The sequence below is a fragment of the Ascaphus truei genome, chromosome 16 (assembly GCF_040206685.1).
Source record: "Ascaphus truei isolate aAscTru1 chromosome 16, aAscTru1.hap1, whole genome shotgun sequence".
Classification (NCBI taxonomy): Eukaryota; Metazoa; Chordata; class Amphibia; order Anura; family Ascaphidae; genus Ascaphus; species Ascaphus truei.
In genome coordinates, this window is record NC_134498.1 from 51543628 (window position 1) to 51561348 (window position 17721).

The 17721-nt window shown below is 53.1% G+C and overlaps 1 protein-coding gene across 2 annotated transcripts in view; it reads right to left on the reverse strand.

The window, feature by feature from the left end:
* The window catches only part of LOC142467638 (relaxin receptor 1-like), a 131342-nt gene that overhangs the window by 21448 nt on the left and 92173 nt on the right, over positions 1 to 17721 (reverse strand). For both annotated transcript variants that reach the window (XM_075573575.1, XM_075573576.1), the window contains exons 5-10: positions 17244 to 17315; positions 16989 to 17060; positions 15443 to 15514; positions 12032 to 12103; positions 11435 to 11509; positions 9176 to 9241 (exon numbers count right to left, since the gene is read on the reverse strand). In XM_075573575.1, the coding sequence (XP_075429690.1) occupies positions 9176 to 9241; positions 11435 to 11509; positions 12032 to 12103; positions 15443 to 15514; positions 16989 to 17060; positions 17244 to 17315 (429 nt within the window). The remainder of the gene's footprint in view (positions 1 to 9175; positions 9242 to 11434; positions 11510 to 12031; positions 12104 to 15442; positions 15515 to 16988; positions 17061 to 17243; positions 17316 to 17721) is intronic.

Here is a 17721-nt window from a genome sequence, read left to right on the forward strand (position 1 = left end):
AATTAATTCGTGTATGAACCAAATCTTTCTGCGCATCTCACACGCTGCACTTTGTACACCGCTCCGGCTGTAACCCGCATTTACTGCGGGAGTGCGCTGCGTTACCCCGCTGAGGAGTGTCACGAATCCCGGACACAATGCTGCTGCACAGTCCGATAGCGACTGAGAGACAGGAAAACGAGCGCAATATTTACAGGATGTGATGGGATGAAACACGATAAGGGAACAGGCGCAGGCGGGGATTCTGTGATGCGTCCGCAGCTGGTGATACACAGTCCTGCTATACGGTTATGGTAAAGGAAGCGGGGTAATTAGCGCCTCAGCGGGCTCGAGGATCAGAAATGGGCAGCCATAGAAAGTAATAGGTCTCTGCGGTTTCCTCTGCTGGGAGGGGAGAGAGAAGCCGCGGCACAGGGTGTGGCCCCCCGGGCGCAGGGGGCGGCCCCCCGGGCGCAGGGGGCGGTCCGTACACATCCTGTGTGCTTCTCTGATCACACACACACCAAACTCTGCTGGGAGGGGTGAGAGAAGCCGCGGGCACAGGGGGCGCCCGTACACATCCCCGTGTGCTTCTCTGATCGCAGACACACCAAACTCTGCTGAACTTTGTAACTCTGCTTATAATGAGTCTCCTTCCGCGGCGAGTTGTGGAGCAGTCTGACGCAGTGCGAAGAAAACACGGGGATAATGGGACATAATATCAGTCATTATCCCAAATAAAGGAGCCACAGAGCGGGATATTACATTATATAGGAAACACAAATAAGAAAAGCATTACAAACCCATCACACACAAATAACGCCCTTTTTTTACAGAAACTGCCCCAATTACTAGATCTATTAAACAGTGATCTAACAGCCTGCCTTTATTTTCTATGTTTCTCAGATATTTGGGTAAATCTGCAAGGAGTTTTTGCAGAAATATTGTTCTTTGATCTTGTAAAGTTTGTAATAAAGTCTTTATAAGGCAGCTGAGCTGTGCAAACTCGGGGTTCTCCTCACGTAGATATGATAAATTCAGCGGCTGCGCTTATATTCTGCTCTAGGCATAAAAAAAGCTCGAAAACAGATCTGGAATTGTAAAATCTATATTAGAGAGGGCAGAAGGCATTGTGGGGCTTTTATATGCATACATATAAAGGCTTGGATTGCACCGGGCGTAATGGGGGCGATGCTGGAAACACTAGCAGGTGTCTCACATACTCGCGCCCGGTATGTATGTGACATGATATTAGCACCCGCTGGAATAACCGTACTCCCTGTCACCACATTACTGAGGGAAACTGCTAATGTGACCACACGGATTATTTATGCAAAACTCAGAAAGAAAGGAGCCCCAGGCCTATCCAAGAGAGGGTTTGGCACAAGTCCCCCCCCCCCCCATTATGCACCTGAGAGTTTAATGAACGGCCCCCTTAATATCTGTCCAAATCAAAGCCAAAGAGTTTGGTTTTCTTCAGGGATGTGATTTTCCAGATCTAATTATGTCCCTGTCATGCAAAACAGTGCAGAAGCCGAGAGAATCCAAACAAACGCCCGCGTTTAAGCGCAGAGAGCGCAGCACAGGCCCGGCTCTGGCAGGTTTACGGAGATGTAAGGCAGGCCTGGTGTGCGTGGCAGGCCTGGTGTGCGAATACACAGACAATGCATCTCTGAGAGTTACTCTCTGTTTGTAAGAGGATTAGTACTGGGGAGAGGGGCACTTTACAGGGGCAAACAGAGGCCCCTCTCCGTGTGTGTGTATGTCACTGACAGACTGAGGGAGCCCCTCTCCTGTGTGTGTGTGTGTATGTGTGTGTGTGTGTGTCACTGAGAGACTGAGGGAACCCCCTCTCCTGTGTGTGTGTGTGTGTGACACTGACAGACTGAGGGAACCCCCTCTCCTGTGTGTGTGTGTGTGTGTGTGTGTCACTGAGAGACTGAGGGAACCCCTCTCCTGTGTGTGTGTGTGTGACACTGACAGACTGAGGGAACCCCCTCTCCTGTGTGTGTGTGTGTGTGTGTGTGACACTGACAGACTGAGGGAACCCCCTCTCCTGTGTGTGTGTGTGTGTGTGTGTCACTGAGAGACTGAGGGAGCCCCTCTCCTGTGTGTGTGTGTGTGACACTGACAGACTGAGGGAGCCCCTCTCCTATGTGTGTGTGTGTGTGTGACACTGACAGACTGAGGGAGCCATTCTCGTGTGTGTGTGTGTGTGTGTGTGTGTGTGTGTGTGTGTGTGTGTGTGTGTGTGTGACACTGACAGACTGAGGGAGCCCCTCTCGTGTGTGTGTGTGTGTGTGTGACACTGACAGACTGAGGGAGCCCCTCTCGTGTGTGTGTGTGTGTGTGTGACACTGACAGACTGAGGGAGCCCCTCTCGTGTGTGTGTGTGTGTGTGTGCGACACTAACAGACTGAGGGAGCCCCTCCCTGTGTGTAGGACCGACGCGAGGGGGGGACAGCCGGTACTGGTGTCCCGGGCCCGGTGGCGTTGGGGGCCCGATGACCGGACAAAGCCATTGCCGGCGGGCCCCGGCTCTTCCCCCTGCAGGCCTCTTCCTTTATCTCTGCCCCACGCCGGGCCCTCCGATGGGTTTCCTGTGTTTTATACCGCTCCTTCTCCCAGTATAGTGGGAGATATAACCAGGACACTCACATACATGCCTCTCACATACACGCCTCTCACATACACGCCTCTCACATACACGCCTCTCACATACACGCCTCTCACATACACGCCTCTCACATACACGCCTCTCACATACACGCCTCTCACATACACGGGGTAATGTTTCAATATCAGCACAATGTGCTTACGGGGTTAACCGTGGTGTATAATGCAAAGGTCGTGTGAAGTGTATACTTACAGTACCTATATACTGTGACAGCCTCCGCATATTTTAGTGCTCACCCTTCCTTTATAATTGCACAAGTGACAGGGTGACAGGGTGACAGGGTGACAGGGTGACAGAGTGACAGGGTGACAGGGTGATAGAGTGACAGGGTGACAGAGTGACAGGGTGACAGGGTGACAGAGTGACAGGGTGACACGGTAACAGGGTGACAGAGTGACAGGGTGACAGGGTGACAGAGTGACAGGGTGACAGGGTGACAGAGTGACAGGGTGACAGAGTGACAGAGTGACAGGGTGACACGGTAACAGGGTGACAGAGTGACAGGGTGACAGGGTGACAGAGTGACAGGGTGACAGGGTGACAGGGTGACAGAGTGACAGGGTGACAGGGTGACAGAGTGACAGGGTGACAGAGTGACAGAGTGACAGAGTGACAGGGTGACACGGTAACAGGGTGACAGAGTGACAGGGTGACAGGGTGACAAAGTGACAGGGTGACAGGGTGACAGAGTGACAGAGTGACAGGGTGACAGAGTGACAGAGTGACAGAGTGACAGGGTGACACGGTAACAGGGTGACAGAGTGACAGAGTGACAGGGTGACAGAGTGACAGGGTGACAGAGTGACAGAGTGACAGGGTGACAGGGTGACAGAGTGACAGAGTGACAGAGTGACAGGGTGACACGGTAACAGGGTGACAGAGTGACAGGGTGACAGAGTGACAGGGTGACAGGGTGACCGAGTGACAGGGTGACACAGGATGTGTGGAATTCTGCTCCTTCTTGGTAAATGCTGAATTATATTTATTTCATTATAGCTCCGTGTGCTGAGGGACGGAGGCATTGAACATAGAGCTCGTGATGGCGCGCGCGGCACGTACAAATTCAGGCAAGTAAACCAGTCGGGCCATGCTGCTTGCGATGCGAGTTGACGCGCGCAGCAGCGCGGTAGGATTTGGAGGAGACAAAGGAATTAGTTTTTCCGCGAGATGCTCGTGTCATGTTGCCGTTTGAGCCAATCAGGGTGAACCATCCTGGATGAGGTCACGGCCACACCTCCCCGTCACTCGCACAGATCACTGTGGCGAGAGGCGCGCCTCCGCCTGTCGCGCACGGACAATGGCCGCAGCCTAAACTCTGCCTCAGCTTCTGAATGTGTTTCTATGCTGTATATAGCACACGGTTACACCCTTACACCCTTACACCCTTACACCCTTACACCCTTACACCCTTACACTCTTACACTCTTACACTCTTACACTCTTACACCCTTACACCCTTACACCCTTACACCCTTACACCCTTACACCCTTACACTCTTACACTCTTACACTCTTACACTCTTACACTCTTACACTCTTACACTCTTACACCCTTACACCCTTACACCCTTACACCCTTACACTCTTACACCCTTACACCCTTACACCCTTACACCCTTACACTCTTACACCCTTACACTCTTACACTCTTACACTCTTACACTCTTACACTCTTACACTCTTACACCCTTACACCCTTACACCCTTACACCCTTACACCCTTACACTCTTACACCCTTACACTCTTACACTCTTACACTCTTACACTCTTACACTCTTACACCCTTACACCCTTACACCCTTACACCCTTACACCCTTACACCCTTACACTCTTACACTCTTACACTCTTACACCCTTACACTCTTACACTCTTACACTCTTACACTCTTACACCCTTACACCCTTACACCCTTACACCCTTACACCCTTACACCCTTACACTCTTACACTCTTACACTCTTACACTCTTACACTCTTACACTCTTACACTCTTACACTCTTACACCCTTACACCCTTACACCCTTACACTGTTTCCACACCGCAGGGTTACTGGGGTACTTTAAGCTCCCTATATATATTCTGTAAGGATAAACAGCCATAGGCGGCTGGGAGTACTAGTACTAGTAATAATCATTCTCTGTAACATAGTTCTGCAATCTATGCATCGTTGTGTACTGTGCCAGGGAGCTTGCCATCTATTGTTTGATGTCTCAGGCACCGAGACATAAAGGCCCATGTTTACTAAGCAATGCTATGCCATGAGACACCTTCCAGCACCAGAAACACACCTAACTGCCCCATTTAAGTGAATGGAAGGGGTGGAATAGCTGCACTTAGTAACATGGCCCTAAAGGGCACAAGAAGCCGACAATGTGAGCGGGCGCGTTATTTCTACCAGCGGCCGCAGTGTCACTAATGGTGGTTCCGCTGACGCTGGAATAGCAGTGTCAGTCCTAAGCGTGGCACTTTGCGTGTGTTGGTGCAGTATTGTTTGCTAACGTGATGGGAGCGTCTCGGGAGCTGGCTGGAGCAACGCCCGAATATTCCTGTTTGTAATACTCTGTTACTGCAGGTATGAATATCCCTCCGAGGAAGCCGTAATACTCACAGGACAGTAACACATTCCTGTTTGTAATACTCTGTTACTGCAGGTATGAATATCCCTCCGAGGAAGCCGTAATACTCACAGGACAGTAACACATTCCTGTTTGTAATACTCTGTTACTGCAGGTATGAATATCCCTCCGAGGAAGCCGTAATACTCACAGGACAGTAACCCATTCCTGTTTGTAATACTCTGTTACTGCAGGTATGAATATCCCTCCGAGGAAGCCCGTAATACTCACAGGACAGTAACACATTCCTGTTTGTAATACTCTGTTACTGCAGGTATGAATATCCCTCCGAGGAAGCCGTAATACTCACAGGACAGTAACACATTCCTGTTTGTAATACTCTGTTACTGCAGGTATGAATATCTCTCCGAGGAAGCCTGTAATACTCACAGGACAGTAACACATTCCTGTTTGTAATACTCTGTTACTGCAGGTATGAATATCTCTCCAAGGAAGCCTGTAATACTCACAGGACAGTAACACATTCCTGTTTGTAATACTCTGTTACTGCAGGTATGAATATCCCTCCGAGGAAGCCGTAATACTCACAGGACAGTAACACATTCCTGTTTGTAATACTCTGTTACTGCAGGTATGAATATCCCTCCGAGGAAGCCGTAATACTCACAGGACAGTAACACATTCCTGTTTGTAATACTCTGTTACTGCAGGTATGAATATCCCTCCGAGGAAGCCGTAATACTCACAGGACAGTCACACATTCCTGTTTGTAATACTCTGTTACTGCAGGTATGAATATCCCTCCGAGGAAGCCGTAATACTCACAGGACAGTAACACATTCCTGTTTGTAATACTCTGTTACTGCAGGTATGAATATCTCTCCGAGGAAGCCTGTAATACTCACAGGACAGTAACACATTCCTGTTTGTAATACTCTGTTACTGCAGGTATGAATATCTCTCCGAGGAAGCCTGTAATACTCACAGGACAGTAACACATTCCTGTTTGTAATACTCTGTTACTGCAGGTATGAATATCTCTCCGAGGAAGCCTGTAATACTCACAGGACAGTAACACATTCCTGTTTGTAATACTCTGTTACTGCAGGTATGAATATCTCTCCGAGGAAGCCTGTAATACTCACAGGACAGTAACACATTCCTGTTTGTAATACTCTGTTACTGCAGGTATGAATATCTCTCCGAGGAAGCCTGTAATACTCACAGAACAGTAACACATTCCTGTTTGTAATACTCTGTTACTGCAGGTATGAATATCTCTCCGAGGAAGCCTGTAATACTCACAGAACAGTAACACATTCCTGTTTGTAATACTCTGTTACTGCAGGTATGAATATCTCTCCGAGGAAGCCCGTAATACTCACAGGACAGTAACACATTCCTGTTTGTAATACTCTGTTACTGCAGGTATGAATATCCCTCCGAGGAAGCCTGTAATACTCACAGGACAGTAACACATTCCTGTTTGTAATACTCTGTTACTGCAGGTATGAATATCTCTCCGAGGAAGCCTGTAATACTCACAGGACAGTAACACATTCCTGTTTGTAATACTCTGTTACTGCAGGTATGAATATCTCTCCGAGGAAGCCTGTAATACTCACAGGACAGTAACACATTCCTGTTTGTAATACTCTGTTACTGCAGGTATGAATATCTCTCCGAGGAAGCCTGTAATACTCACAGAACAGTAACACATTCCTGTTTGTAATACTCTGTTACTGCAGGTATGAATATCTCTCCGAGGAAGCCCGTAATACTCACAGGACAGTAACACATTCCTGTTTGTAATACTCTGTTACTGCAGGTATGAATATCCCTCCGAGGAAGCCCGTAATACTCACAGGACAGTAACACATTCCTGTTTGTAATACTCTGTTACTGCAGGTATGAATATCTCTCCGAGGAAGCCTGTAATACTCACAGGACAGTAACACATTCCTGTTTGTAATACTCTGTTACTGCAGGTATGAATATCCCTCCGAGGAAGCCGTAATACTCACAGGACAGTAACACATTCCTGTTTGTAATACTCTGTTACTGCAGGTATGAATATCTCTCCGAGGAAGCCTGTAATACTCACAGGACAGTAACACATTCCTGTTTGTAATACTCTGTTACTGCAGGTATAAATATCTCTCCGAGGAAGCCTGTAATACTCACAGAACAGTAACACATTCCTGTTTGTAATACTCTGTTACTGCAGGTATGAATATCTCTCCGAGGAAGCCCGTAATACTCACAGGACAGTAACACATTCCTGTTTGTAATACTCTGTTACTGCAGGTATGAATATCTCTCCGAGGAAGCCGTAATACTCACAGGACAGTAACACATTCCTGTTTGTAATACTCTGTTACTGCAGGTATGAATATCTCTCCGAGGAAGCCTGTAATACTCACAGGACAGTAACACATTCCTGTTTGTAATACTCTGTTACTGCAGGTATGAATATCTCTCCGAGGAAGCCTGTAATACTCACAGGACAGTAACACATTCCTGTTTGTAATACTCTGTTACTGCAGGTATGAATATCCCTCCGAGGAAGCCGTAATACTCACAGGACAGTAACACATTCCTGTTTGTAATACTCTGTTACTGCAGGTATGAATATCTCTCCGAGGAAGCCTGTAATACTCACAGGACAGTAACACATTCCTGTTTGTAATACTCTGTTACTGCAGGTATGAATATCTCTCCGAGGAAGCCTGTAATACTCACAGGACAGTAACACATTCCTGTTTGTAATACTCTGTTACTGCAGGTATGAATATCTCTCCGAGGAAGCCCGTAATACTCACAGGACAGTAACACATTCCTGTTTGTAATACTCTGTTACTGCAGGTATGAATATCCCTCCGAGGAAGCCGTAATACTCACAGGACAGTAACACATTCCTGTTTGTAATACTCTGTTACTGCAGGTATGAATATCTCTCCGAGGAAGCCTGTAATACTCACAGGACAGTAACCCATTCCTGTTTGTAATACTCTGTTACTGCAGGTATGAATATCCCTCCGAGGAAGCCCGTAATACTCACAGAACAGTAACACATTCCTGTTTGTAATACTCTGTTACTGCAGGTATGAATATCTCTCCGAGGAAGCCCGTAATACTCACAGGACAGTAACACATTCCTGTTTGTAATACTCTGTTACTGCAGGTATGAATATCTCTCCGAGGAAGCCCGTAATACTCACAGGACAGTAACACATTCCTGTTTGTAATACTCTGTTACTGCAGGTATGAATATCTCTCCGAGGAAGCCCGTAATACTCACAGGACAGTAACACATTCCTGTTTGTAATACTCTGTTACTGCAGGTATGAATATCTCTCCGAGGAAGCCCGTAATACTCACAGGACAGTAACACATTCCTGTTTGTAATACTCTGTTACTGCAGGTATGAATATCTCTCCGAGGAAGCCCGTAATACTCACAGGACAGTAACACATTCCTGTTTGTAATACTCTGTTACTGCAGGTATGAATATCCCTCCGAGGAAGCCTGTAATACTCACAGGACAGTAACACATTCCTGTTTGTAATACTCTGTTACTGCAGGTATGAATATCTCTCCGAGTAAGCCTGTAATACTCACAGGACAGTAACACATTCCTGTTTGTAATACTCTGTTACTGCAGGTATGAATATCTCTCCGAGGAAGCCGTAATACTCACAGGACAGTAACACATTCCTGTTTGTAATACTCTGTTACTGCAGGTATGAATATCTCTCCGAGGAAGCCTGTAATACTCACAGGACAGTAACACATTCCTGTTTGTAATACTCTGTTACTGCAGGTATGAATATCTCTCCGAGGAAGCCTGTAATACTCACAGGACAGTAACACATTCCTGTTTGTAATACTCTGTTACTGCAGGTATGAATATCTCTCCGAGGAAGCCTGTAATACTCACAGGACAGTAACACATTCCTGAAACACCAGGCCCCGGATCGTGTGCATCTCGTTCCCCTCCAGATCCCTATAAAAAGGAGCAGAGCGGATTCAGGATTGGAATTGGCCGCTCGTGGTATAATGTATCAAAGAACCCCCAGCCCCCGGGGGTGAGTGTGAGGATGAGAGGGGAGGAGTGTGAGGATGAGAGGGAGGGGGTGAGTGTGAGGATGAGAGGGAGGGGAGTGTGAGGATGAGAGGGGGTGAGTGTGAGGATGAGAGGGGGGGGTGAGTGTGAGGATGAGAGGGAGGGGGTGAGTGTGAGGATGAGAGGGGGGGAGTGTGTGAGGATGAGAGGGGGGGAGTGTGAGGATGAGAGGGGGGGTGAGTGTGAGGATGAGAGGGAGGGGGGGAGTGTGAGGATGAGAGGGTGGGGACTCGGGAGTGTGAGGATGAGAGGGGGTGAGTGTGAGGATGAGAGGGGGGTGAGTGTGAGGATGAGAGGGGGGTGAGTGTGAGGATGAGAGGGAGGGGAGTGTGAGGATGAGAGGGAGGGGAGTGTGAGGATGAGAGGGAGGGGAGTGTGAGGATGAGAGGGGGGGAGTGTGAGGATGAGAGGGTGGGGAGTGTGAGGATGAGAGGGGGTGAGTGTGAGGATGAGAGGGGGTGAGTGTGAGGATGAGAGGGAGGGGGTGAGTGTGAGGATGAGAGGGAGGGGGTGAGTGTGAGGATGAGAGGGGGGAGTGTGAGGATGAGAGGGTGGGGAGTGTGAGGATGAGAGGGGGTGAGTGTGAGGATGAGAGGGAGGGGAGTGTGAGGATGAGAGGGGGGGAGTGTGAGGATGAGGGGGGGAGTGTGAGGATGAGAGGGTGGGGAGTGTGAGGATGAGAGGGGGGTGAGTGTGAGGATGAGAGGGAGGGGAGTGTGAGGATGAGAGGGAGGGGAGTGTGAGGATGAGAGGGAGGGGAGTGTGAGGATGAGAGGGAGGGGAGTGTGAGGATGAGAGGGAGGGGAGTGTGAGGATGAGAGGGAGGGGAGTGTGAGGATGAGAGGGAGGGGAGTGTGAGGATGAGAGGGGAGGAGTGTGAGGATGAGAGGGTGGGGAGTGTGAGGATGAGAGGGGGTGAGTGTGAGGATGAGAGGGGGTGAGTGTGAGGATGAGAGGGGGGGTGAGTGTGAGGATGAGAGGGAGGGGGTGAGTGTGAGGATGAGAGGGGGGAGTGTGAGGATGAGAGGGTGGGGAGTGTGAGGATGAGAGGGGGTGAGTGTGAGGATGAGAGGGGGGTGAGTGTGAGGATGAGAGGGGGTGAGTATGAGGATGAGAGGGAGGGGAGTGTGAGGATGAGAGGGAGGGGAGTGTGAGGATGAGAGGGGGGAGTGTGAGGATGAGAGGGTGTGGAGTGTGAGGATGAGAGGGGGTGAGTGTGAGGATGAGAGGGGGGGGTGAGTGTGAGGATGAGAGGGAGGGGGTGAGTGTGAGGATGAGAGGGGGGAGTTTGAGGATGAGAGGGTGGGGAGTGTGAGGATGAGAGGGGGTGAGTGTGAGGATGAGAGGGGGGTGAGTGTGAGGATGAGACGGGGGTGAGTGTGAGGATGAGAGGGGGTGAGTGTGAGGATGAGAGGGGGGGTGAGTGTGAGGATGAGAGGGAGGGGGTGAGTGTGAGGATGAGAGGGGGGAGTTTGAGGATGAGAGGGTGGGGAGTGTGAGGATGAGAGGGGGTGAGTGTGAGGATGAGAGGGGGGTGAGTGTGAGGATGAGACGGGGGTGAGTGTGAGGGGGGGTGTACTCGAAATGCCACTGATATGGGGACCCCGAAAAAAACGATATTAATTTTCTGTTTAGTTTAGGGATCTTTTCAAAAAGTTTGCAGGGGCCCAAAAAAATCTAGTTAGTTCCCTGGATAGAGCCCCAATCGGCACTATTGTAGTTTAACAAATAGCCCTGTAGAGAACTGTATTTCCCCAGTCCCTCTCTCTATACTCACCATGTGTCTCACAGATAAAGTAGCATTTATTTCATATCACATTAACAGGACTGGCTCAATGAGACCCATTTACTAAAGCACAATACTCAGAGCTGCGAATTCCCTTAGATCGATTGCAACAGCTGCAGAGTGACCACGATTATAACGGGAACACAGATATCCACATTAACACCGTAACCCCCTTTTTATTTTAGCCCAAGGACGGCTGCACTAGCACACAAGTTACTACTGTATGTTAACACAAACAATATTAACACAATACTGTAAGTACTAATGTTAGCACAATTGTTACTCACAGCCAGTTGAGACGAGGCATCTCTGTGCAGATGCAATTCTGTGGGAGTTCGCTGATGGAATTGTTCAGCAGGTACCTAAAGTAGAACAGATACATATATATATATACGTCCCGCAATAGGGGGAGAGGAGGCCCAGCGTCCCCCGCTTCAGCACATTCTCCCTGACACGCCCCAGCGTCCCCCGCTCCAGCGCATTCTCCCTGACACGCCCCAGCGTCCCCCGCTTCAGCGCATTCTCCCTGACACGCCCCAGTGTCCCCCGCTCCAGCGCATTCTCCCTGACACGCCCCAGTGTCCCCCGCTCCAGCGCATTCTCCCTGGCACGCCCCAGTGTCCCCCGCTCCAGCGCATTCTCCCTGACACGCCCCAGCGTCCCCCGCTCCAGCGCATTCTCCCTGACACGCTCCAGCATCCCCCGCTTCAGCGCATTCTCCCTGACACGCCCCAGTGTCCCCCGCTCCAGCGCATTCTCCCTGACACGCCCCAGCGTCCCCCGCTCCAGCGCATTCTCCCTGACACGCCCCAGCGTCCCCCGCTTCAGCGCATTCTCCCTCACACGCGTTACTGGGAATTACTGGTATTCAGCAGAACACTTACAAGAAATACAGAGACTCCAAACCGGAGAAGGATCCCGGCGCAATCTGCGAAACGTCGTTATTATCCAAAATCCTGAGGAAACAACAAAGAAACCATAAAACACGCCAGAGACACGGAAACACGGCTACACGCCAGAGACACGGAAACACGGCTACACGCCAGAGACACGGAAACACGGCTACACGCCAGAGACACGGAAACACGGCTACACGCCAGAGACACGGAAACACGGCTACACGGCAGGGAGACGGAAACACGGCTACACGCCAGAGACACGGAAACACGGCTACACGGCAGAGAGACGGAAACACGGCAGAGACACGGAAACACGGCTACACGGCAGAGACACGGAAACACGGCTACACAGCAGAGAGACGGAAACACGGCTACACGGCAGAGAGACGGAAACACGGCTACACGCCAGAGACACGGAAACACGGCTACACGCCAGAGACACGGAAACACGGCTACACGCCAGAGACACGGAAACACGGCTACACGCCAGAGACACGGAAACACGGCTACACGCCAGAGACACGGAAACACGGCTACACGGCAGAGAGACGGAAACACAGCTACACGCCAGAGACACGGAAACACGGCTACACGCCAGAGACACGGAAACACGGCTACACGCCAGAGACACGGAAACACGGCTACACGGCAGAGAGACGGAAACACAGCTACACGCCAGAGACACGGAAACACGGCTACACGCCAGAGACACGGAAACACGGCTACACGCCAGAGACACGGAAACACGGCTACACGCCAGAGACACGGAAACATGGCTACACGCCAGAGACACGGAAACACGGCTACACGCCAGAGACACAGAAACACGGCTACACGGCAGGGAGACGGAAACACGGCTACACGGCAAAGAGACGGAAACACGCCAGAGGAAGAAAGAGCAAAACAGAATTAAATACAGAACAACGAGAAGACAAACCCGGGATCCAATATACAGAGAAAACTAAACAGAAACGGCTGAAATACCAACAACCCCGACAGGACAGGCCCCCGACAGGACAGGCCCCCGGATAGGACAGGCCCCCGACAGGACAGGCCCCCGATAGGACAGGCCCCCGATAGGACAGGCCCCCGATATCGGACCGGACCCCGATAGGACAGGCCCCCGACAGGACAGGCCCCCGACAGGACAGGACCCTGATAGGACAGGCCCCCGATAGGACAGGCCCCCGATAGGACAGGACCCTGATAGGACAGGACCCCGATAGGACAGGACCCCGACAGGACAGGACCCCGACAGGACAGGCCCCCGATAGGACAAGTCCCCGATAGGACAGGACCCCGACAGGACAGGACCCCGATAGCGGACAGGACCCCGATAGCGGACAGGACCCCGATAGCGGACAGGCCCCGATAGGACAGGCCCCCGATAGGACAGGACCCCGACAGGACAGGCCCCCGATAGGACAGGACCCCGACAGGACAGGCCCCCGATAGGACAAGTCCCCGATAGGACAGGACCCCGACAGGACAGGACCCCGACAGGACAGGACCCCGACAGGACAGGACCCCGATAGCGGACAGGACCCCGATAGCGGACAGGCCCCCGATAGGACAGGGCCCCGATAGGACAGGACCCCGATAGGACAGGCCCCGACAGGACAGGGCCCGACAGGACAGGGCCCCGACAGGACAGGACCCCGATAGGACAGGACCCCGATAGCGGACAGGCCCCGATAGGACAGGCCCCCGATAGGACAGGGCCCCGATAGGACAGGACCCCGATAGGACAGGCCCCGACAGGACAGGGCCCGACAGGACAGGGCCCCGACAGGACAGGACCCCGATAGGACAGGACCCTGATAGCGGACAGGCCCCGATAGGACAGGCCCCCGATAGGACAGGACCCCGATAGCGGACAGGCCCCCGATAGGACAGGCCCCCGATAGGACAGGCCCCCGATAGGACAGGCCCCCGACAGGACAGGCCCCCGACAGGACAGGACCCCGATATCGGACAGGACCCCGATATCGGACCGGACCCCGATATCGGACCGGACCCCGATAGGACAGGACCCCGATAGGACAGGCCCCCGATAGGACAGGACCCCGACAGGACAGGCCCCCGATAGGACAGGACCCCGATAGGACAAGGACCCCAATATCGGACCGGACCCCGATAGGACAGGCCCCCGATAGGACAGGACCCCGATAGGACAGGCCCCCGATAGGACAGGCCCCCGATAGGACAGGACCCCGATAGGACAGGACCCCGATAGGACAGGCCCCCGATAGGACAGGCCCCCGATAGGACAGGACCCCGATAGGACAGGCCCCCGATAGGACAGGACCCCGATAGGACAGGCCCCCGATAGGACAGGACCCCGATAGGACAGGACCCCGATAGGACAGGCCCCCGACAGGACAGGCCCCCGATAGGACAGGACCCCGATAGGACAGGCCCCCGACAGGACAGGCCCCCGACAGGACAGGCCCCCGATAGGACAGGACCCCGATATCGGACAGGACCCCGATATCGGACCGGACCCCGATAGGACAGGACCCCGATAGGACAGGCCCCCGATAGGACAAGGACCCCAATATCGGACCGGACCCCGATAGGACAGGCCCCCGATAGGACAGGCCCCCGATAGGACAGGACCCCGATAGGACAGGACCCCGATAGGACAGGCCCCCGATAGGACAGGCCCCCGATAGGACAGGCCCCCGATATCGGACAGGCCCCCGATAGGACAGGCCCCCGATATCGGACAGGCCCCCGACAGGACAGGACCCTGATAGGACAGGACCCCGACAGGACAGGCCCCCGATGGGACAAGGACCCCAATATCGGACCGGACCCCGATAGGACAGGCCCCCGATAGGACAGGCCCCCTATAGCGGACAGGACCCCGATAGCGGACAGGACCCCGATGGGACAAGGACCCCAATATCGGACAGGACCCCGATAGGACAGGCCCCCGATAGGACAGGCCCCCGATAGGACAGGACCCCGATAGGACAGGACCCCGATAGGACAGGACCCCGATAGCGGACAGGACCCCGATAGGACAGGACCCCGATAGGACAGGCCCCCGATATCGGACCGGACCCCGATAGGCCAGGACCCCGATGGTCTCAATGTCTGGTATTGAGTCATTATCCCAATAAGTGGCCAGAGGCCATTTCAAAGTGAATGTGCGTAATGGAAACACAACTCCTGAGCTGATGTGTACAGGGATACCATGCTCAGGAATCCCGTCACATTGATATATATCTCTGTGATTGGCCAGGAAATAACACCTGTAATTCTGATACTGGAGCAATGAGCCGCCCAGGGCGTATATATTGCTTTATCACCCTGAAAGGCCATTGGAACATGGCAGTAATCCCTAGTGGCTAAAGCAGCTGGATCAGCCCACGTGAAGTGCCGACTTACAGCCATTCCAGGGAGAGCAGGTCTTTAAAAACTCCGGCCTTCAGGGTGGTGATCCGATTGTGACTGAGAAACCTGCCGTGAGAAGTAAGGAGAGTCAGGGCTGTGAGGAGTGAAGTGCAGGGGAAGAGGGGGAGAGGGGTATCGGGGGAGAGGGGTATCGGGGGAGAGGGGTATCGGGGGAGAGGGGTATCGGGGGAGAGGGGGATGGGTATCGGGGGAGAGGGGTATCGGGGGAGAGGGGTATCGGGGGAGAGGGGTATCGGGGGAGAGGGGTATCGGGGGAGAGGGGGATGGGTATCGGGGGAGAGGGGTATCGGGGGAGAGGGGTATCGGGGGAGAGGGGTATCGGGGGAGAGGGGTATCGGGGGAGAGGGGGATCGGGGGAGAGGGGGATCGGGGGAGAGGAGGATCGGGGGGAGGGGTATCGGGGGAGAGGGGGATCGGAGGAGAGGTGGATAGGGGGAGAGGGGTATCGGGGGAGAGGGGTATCGGGGGAGAGGGGTATCGGGGGAGAGGGGTATCGGGGGAGAGGGGTATCGGGGGAGAGGGGTATCGGGGAGAGGGGTATCGGGGGAGAGGGTATCGGGGGAGAGGGGGATCGGGGGAGAGGGTATCGGGGGAGAGGGTATCAGGGGAGAGGAGGATCGGGGGAGAGGAGGATCGGGGGAGAGGAGGATCGGGGGAGAGGGGGATCGGGGGAGAGGGTATCGGGGGAGAGGAGGATCGGGGGAGGGGGCATTGGGGGAGAGGGGGATCGGGGGAGAGGGGGAGAGGAGGATTGGGGGAGGGGGTATCGGGGGAGAGGGGGGAGGAGGATTGGGGGAGAGGGGGATCGGGGGAGAGGAGGATCGGGGGAGAGGGGGGATCGGGGGAGAGGGGGATCGGGGGAGAGGAGGATTGGGGGAGAGGGGGATTGGGGGAGAGGAGGATCGGGGGAGTGGGGATTGGGGGAGAGGAGGATTGGGGGAGAGGGGGATCGGGGGAGAGGGGGATTGGGGGAGAGGGGGATTGGGGCAGACAGTTTTGTCGGCACATAAAAGGTAACAATACTTTTTCGTTTCTATCTTTCACCACTTTTTATTATCACTTCTTTTTCTTACTAAATCAATCCAACAATGATGGGGATCCCACCTAGTGCAGGGGGGGGGGGCAACTCCAGTCCTCAGGGGCCACCAACAGGACAGGAATTAGGGATATCCCTGCTTCAGCACAGGGGGCTCAATCTGTGTTTCAGTCATTGACTGAGCCACTGATTGAACTACCAGTGCTGACGCAGGGATATCCTGAAAACCTGACCTGTTTGTGGCCCCTGAGGACTGGAGCTGGCCGCCCCTGCAGTAGGATTTGCGATACATCAATGACCGGGTCCCGGGCACCAGCAGATTTTGACGTTCTTCCCATCCTTGCTTCTGTTGAAGCAGCACAGGGGCCGTCTCTTGTTTCTTCCTGACTTGGTATCTCACACAGCACCCGAGCGAGGGTTGTGCCGACACACAAGCAGCAGAAGCCACAGGGACTCCCGCTTCGCACAACGACTCTGACTCACAGCATCTTCAGCGCGGCGAGCCCGGAGAACGAGAGGCAAGAGAGGGATCGGAGCGCGTTGTTTTGTAGAAGGCTGTAAAAAAACCAATGTCGAAATGAAAGGGACATCCAGGAGAGCGTGACCTGAGGTCACAGAGCATCGTCTTAGTGACAGTTCAAAGGTTACGGACCCTCTGTCTGGTTTAAAGGACCCGGGTCCCCATTATTAAAACACCTGGCACCATAATACACAGACAGGTGTCCTCGGGTCACTCACAGCTTCTCCAGGGTCCGGTGCAGGAGGAAGGCGCCGTCGGGGAGGGTTCCGATCCGGTTATTTTGCAGATCCCTAAAACAGGAAGCGTCAGTGAGACAGAAATCCAGCGGTGAGACCGAAGTGGCGCGGGAGAGACGCAATGCGCGCCTGTTTCCCGCGCACGCAGGGGGTGAAGCGATGGTTACTTTCTCTCTAAGTAAAACGTGGCTTTATTTGGCACTGTTCTGTTTTTAGAATATAAATGTGGTATTAGTCTCCGTACAATGAGCTTTGTCTCCGGAGGTTGCGTGAGCCGCAGAACGCTAGGGACCGAGTTTGGGGAGATTCGGGCTAAAGTCCATGGGTTTTCTTAAGCATTTTCCTGCCAGGGGTCCGCGCCCCACACCCAGCAGTGACAAGGTTAAAGATATACTTTAGAGATGATGCATGTTACTGAGGGGGGGGTCTCGTGTGCAGAATGCCGGGGCCCATGATGTTT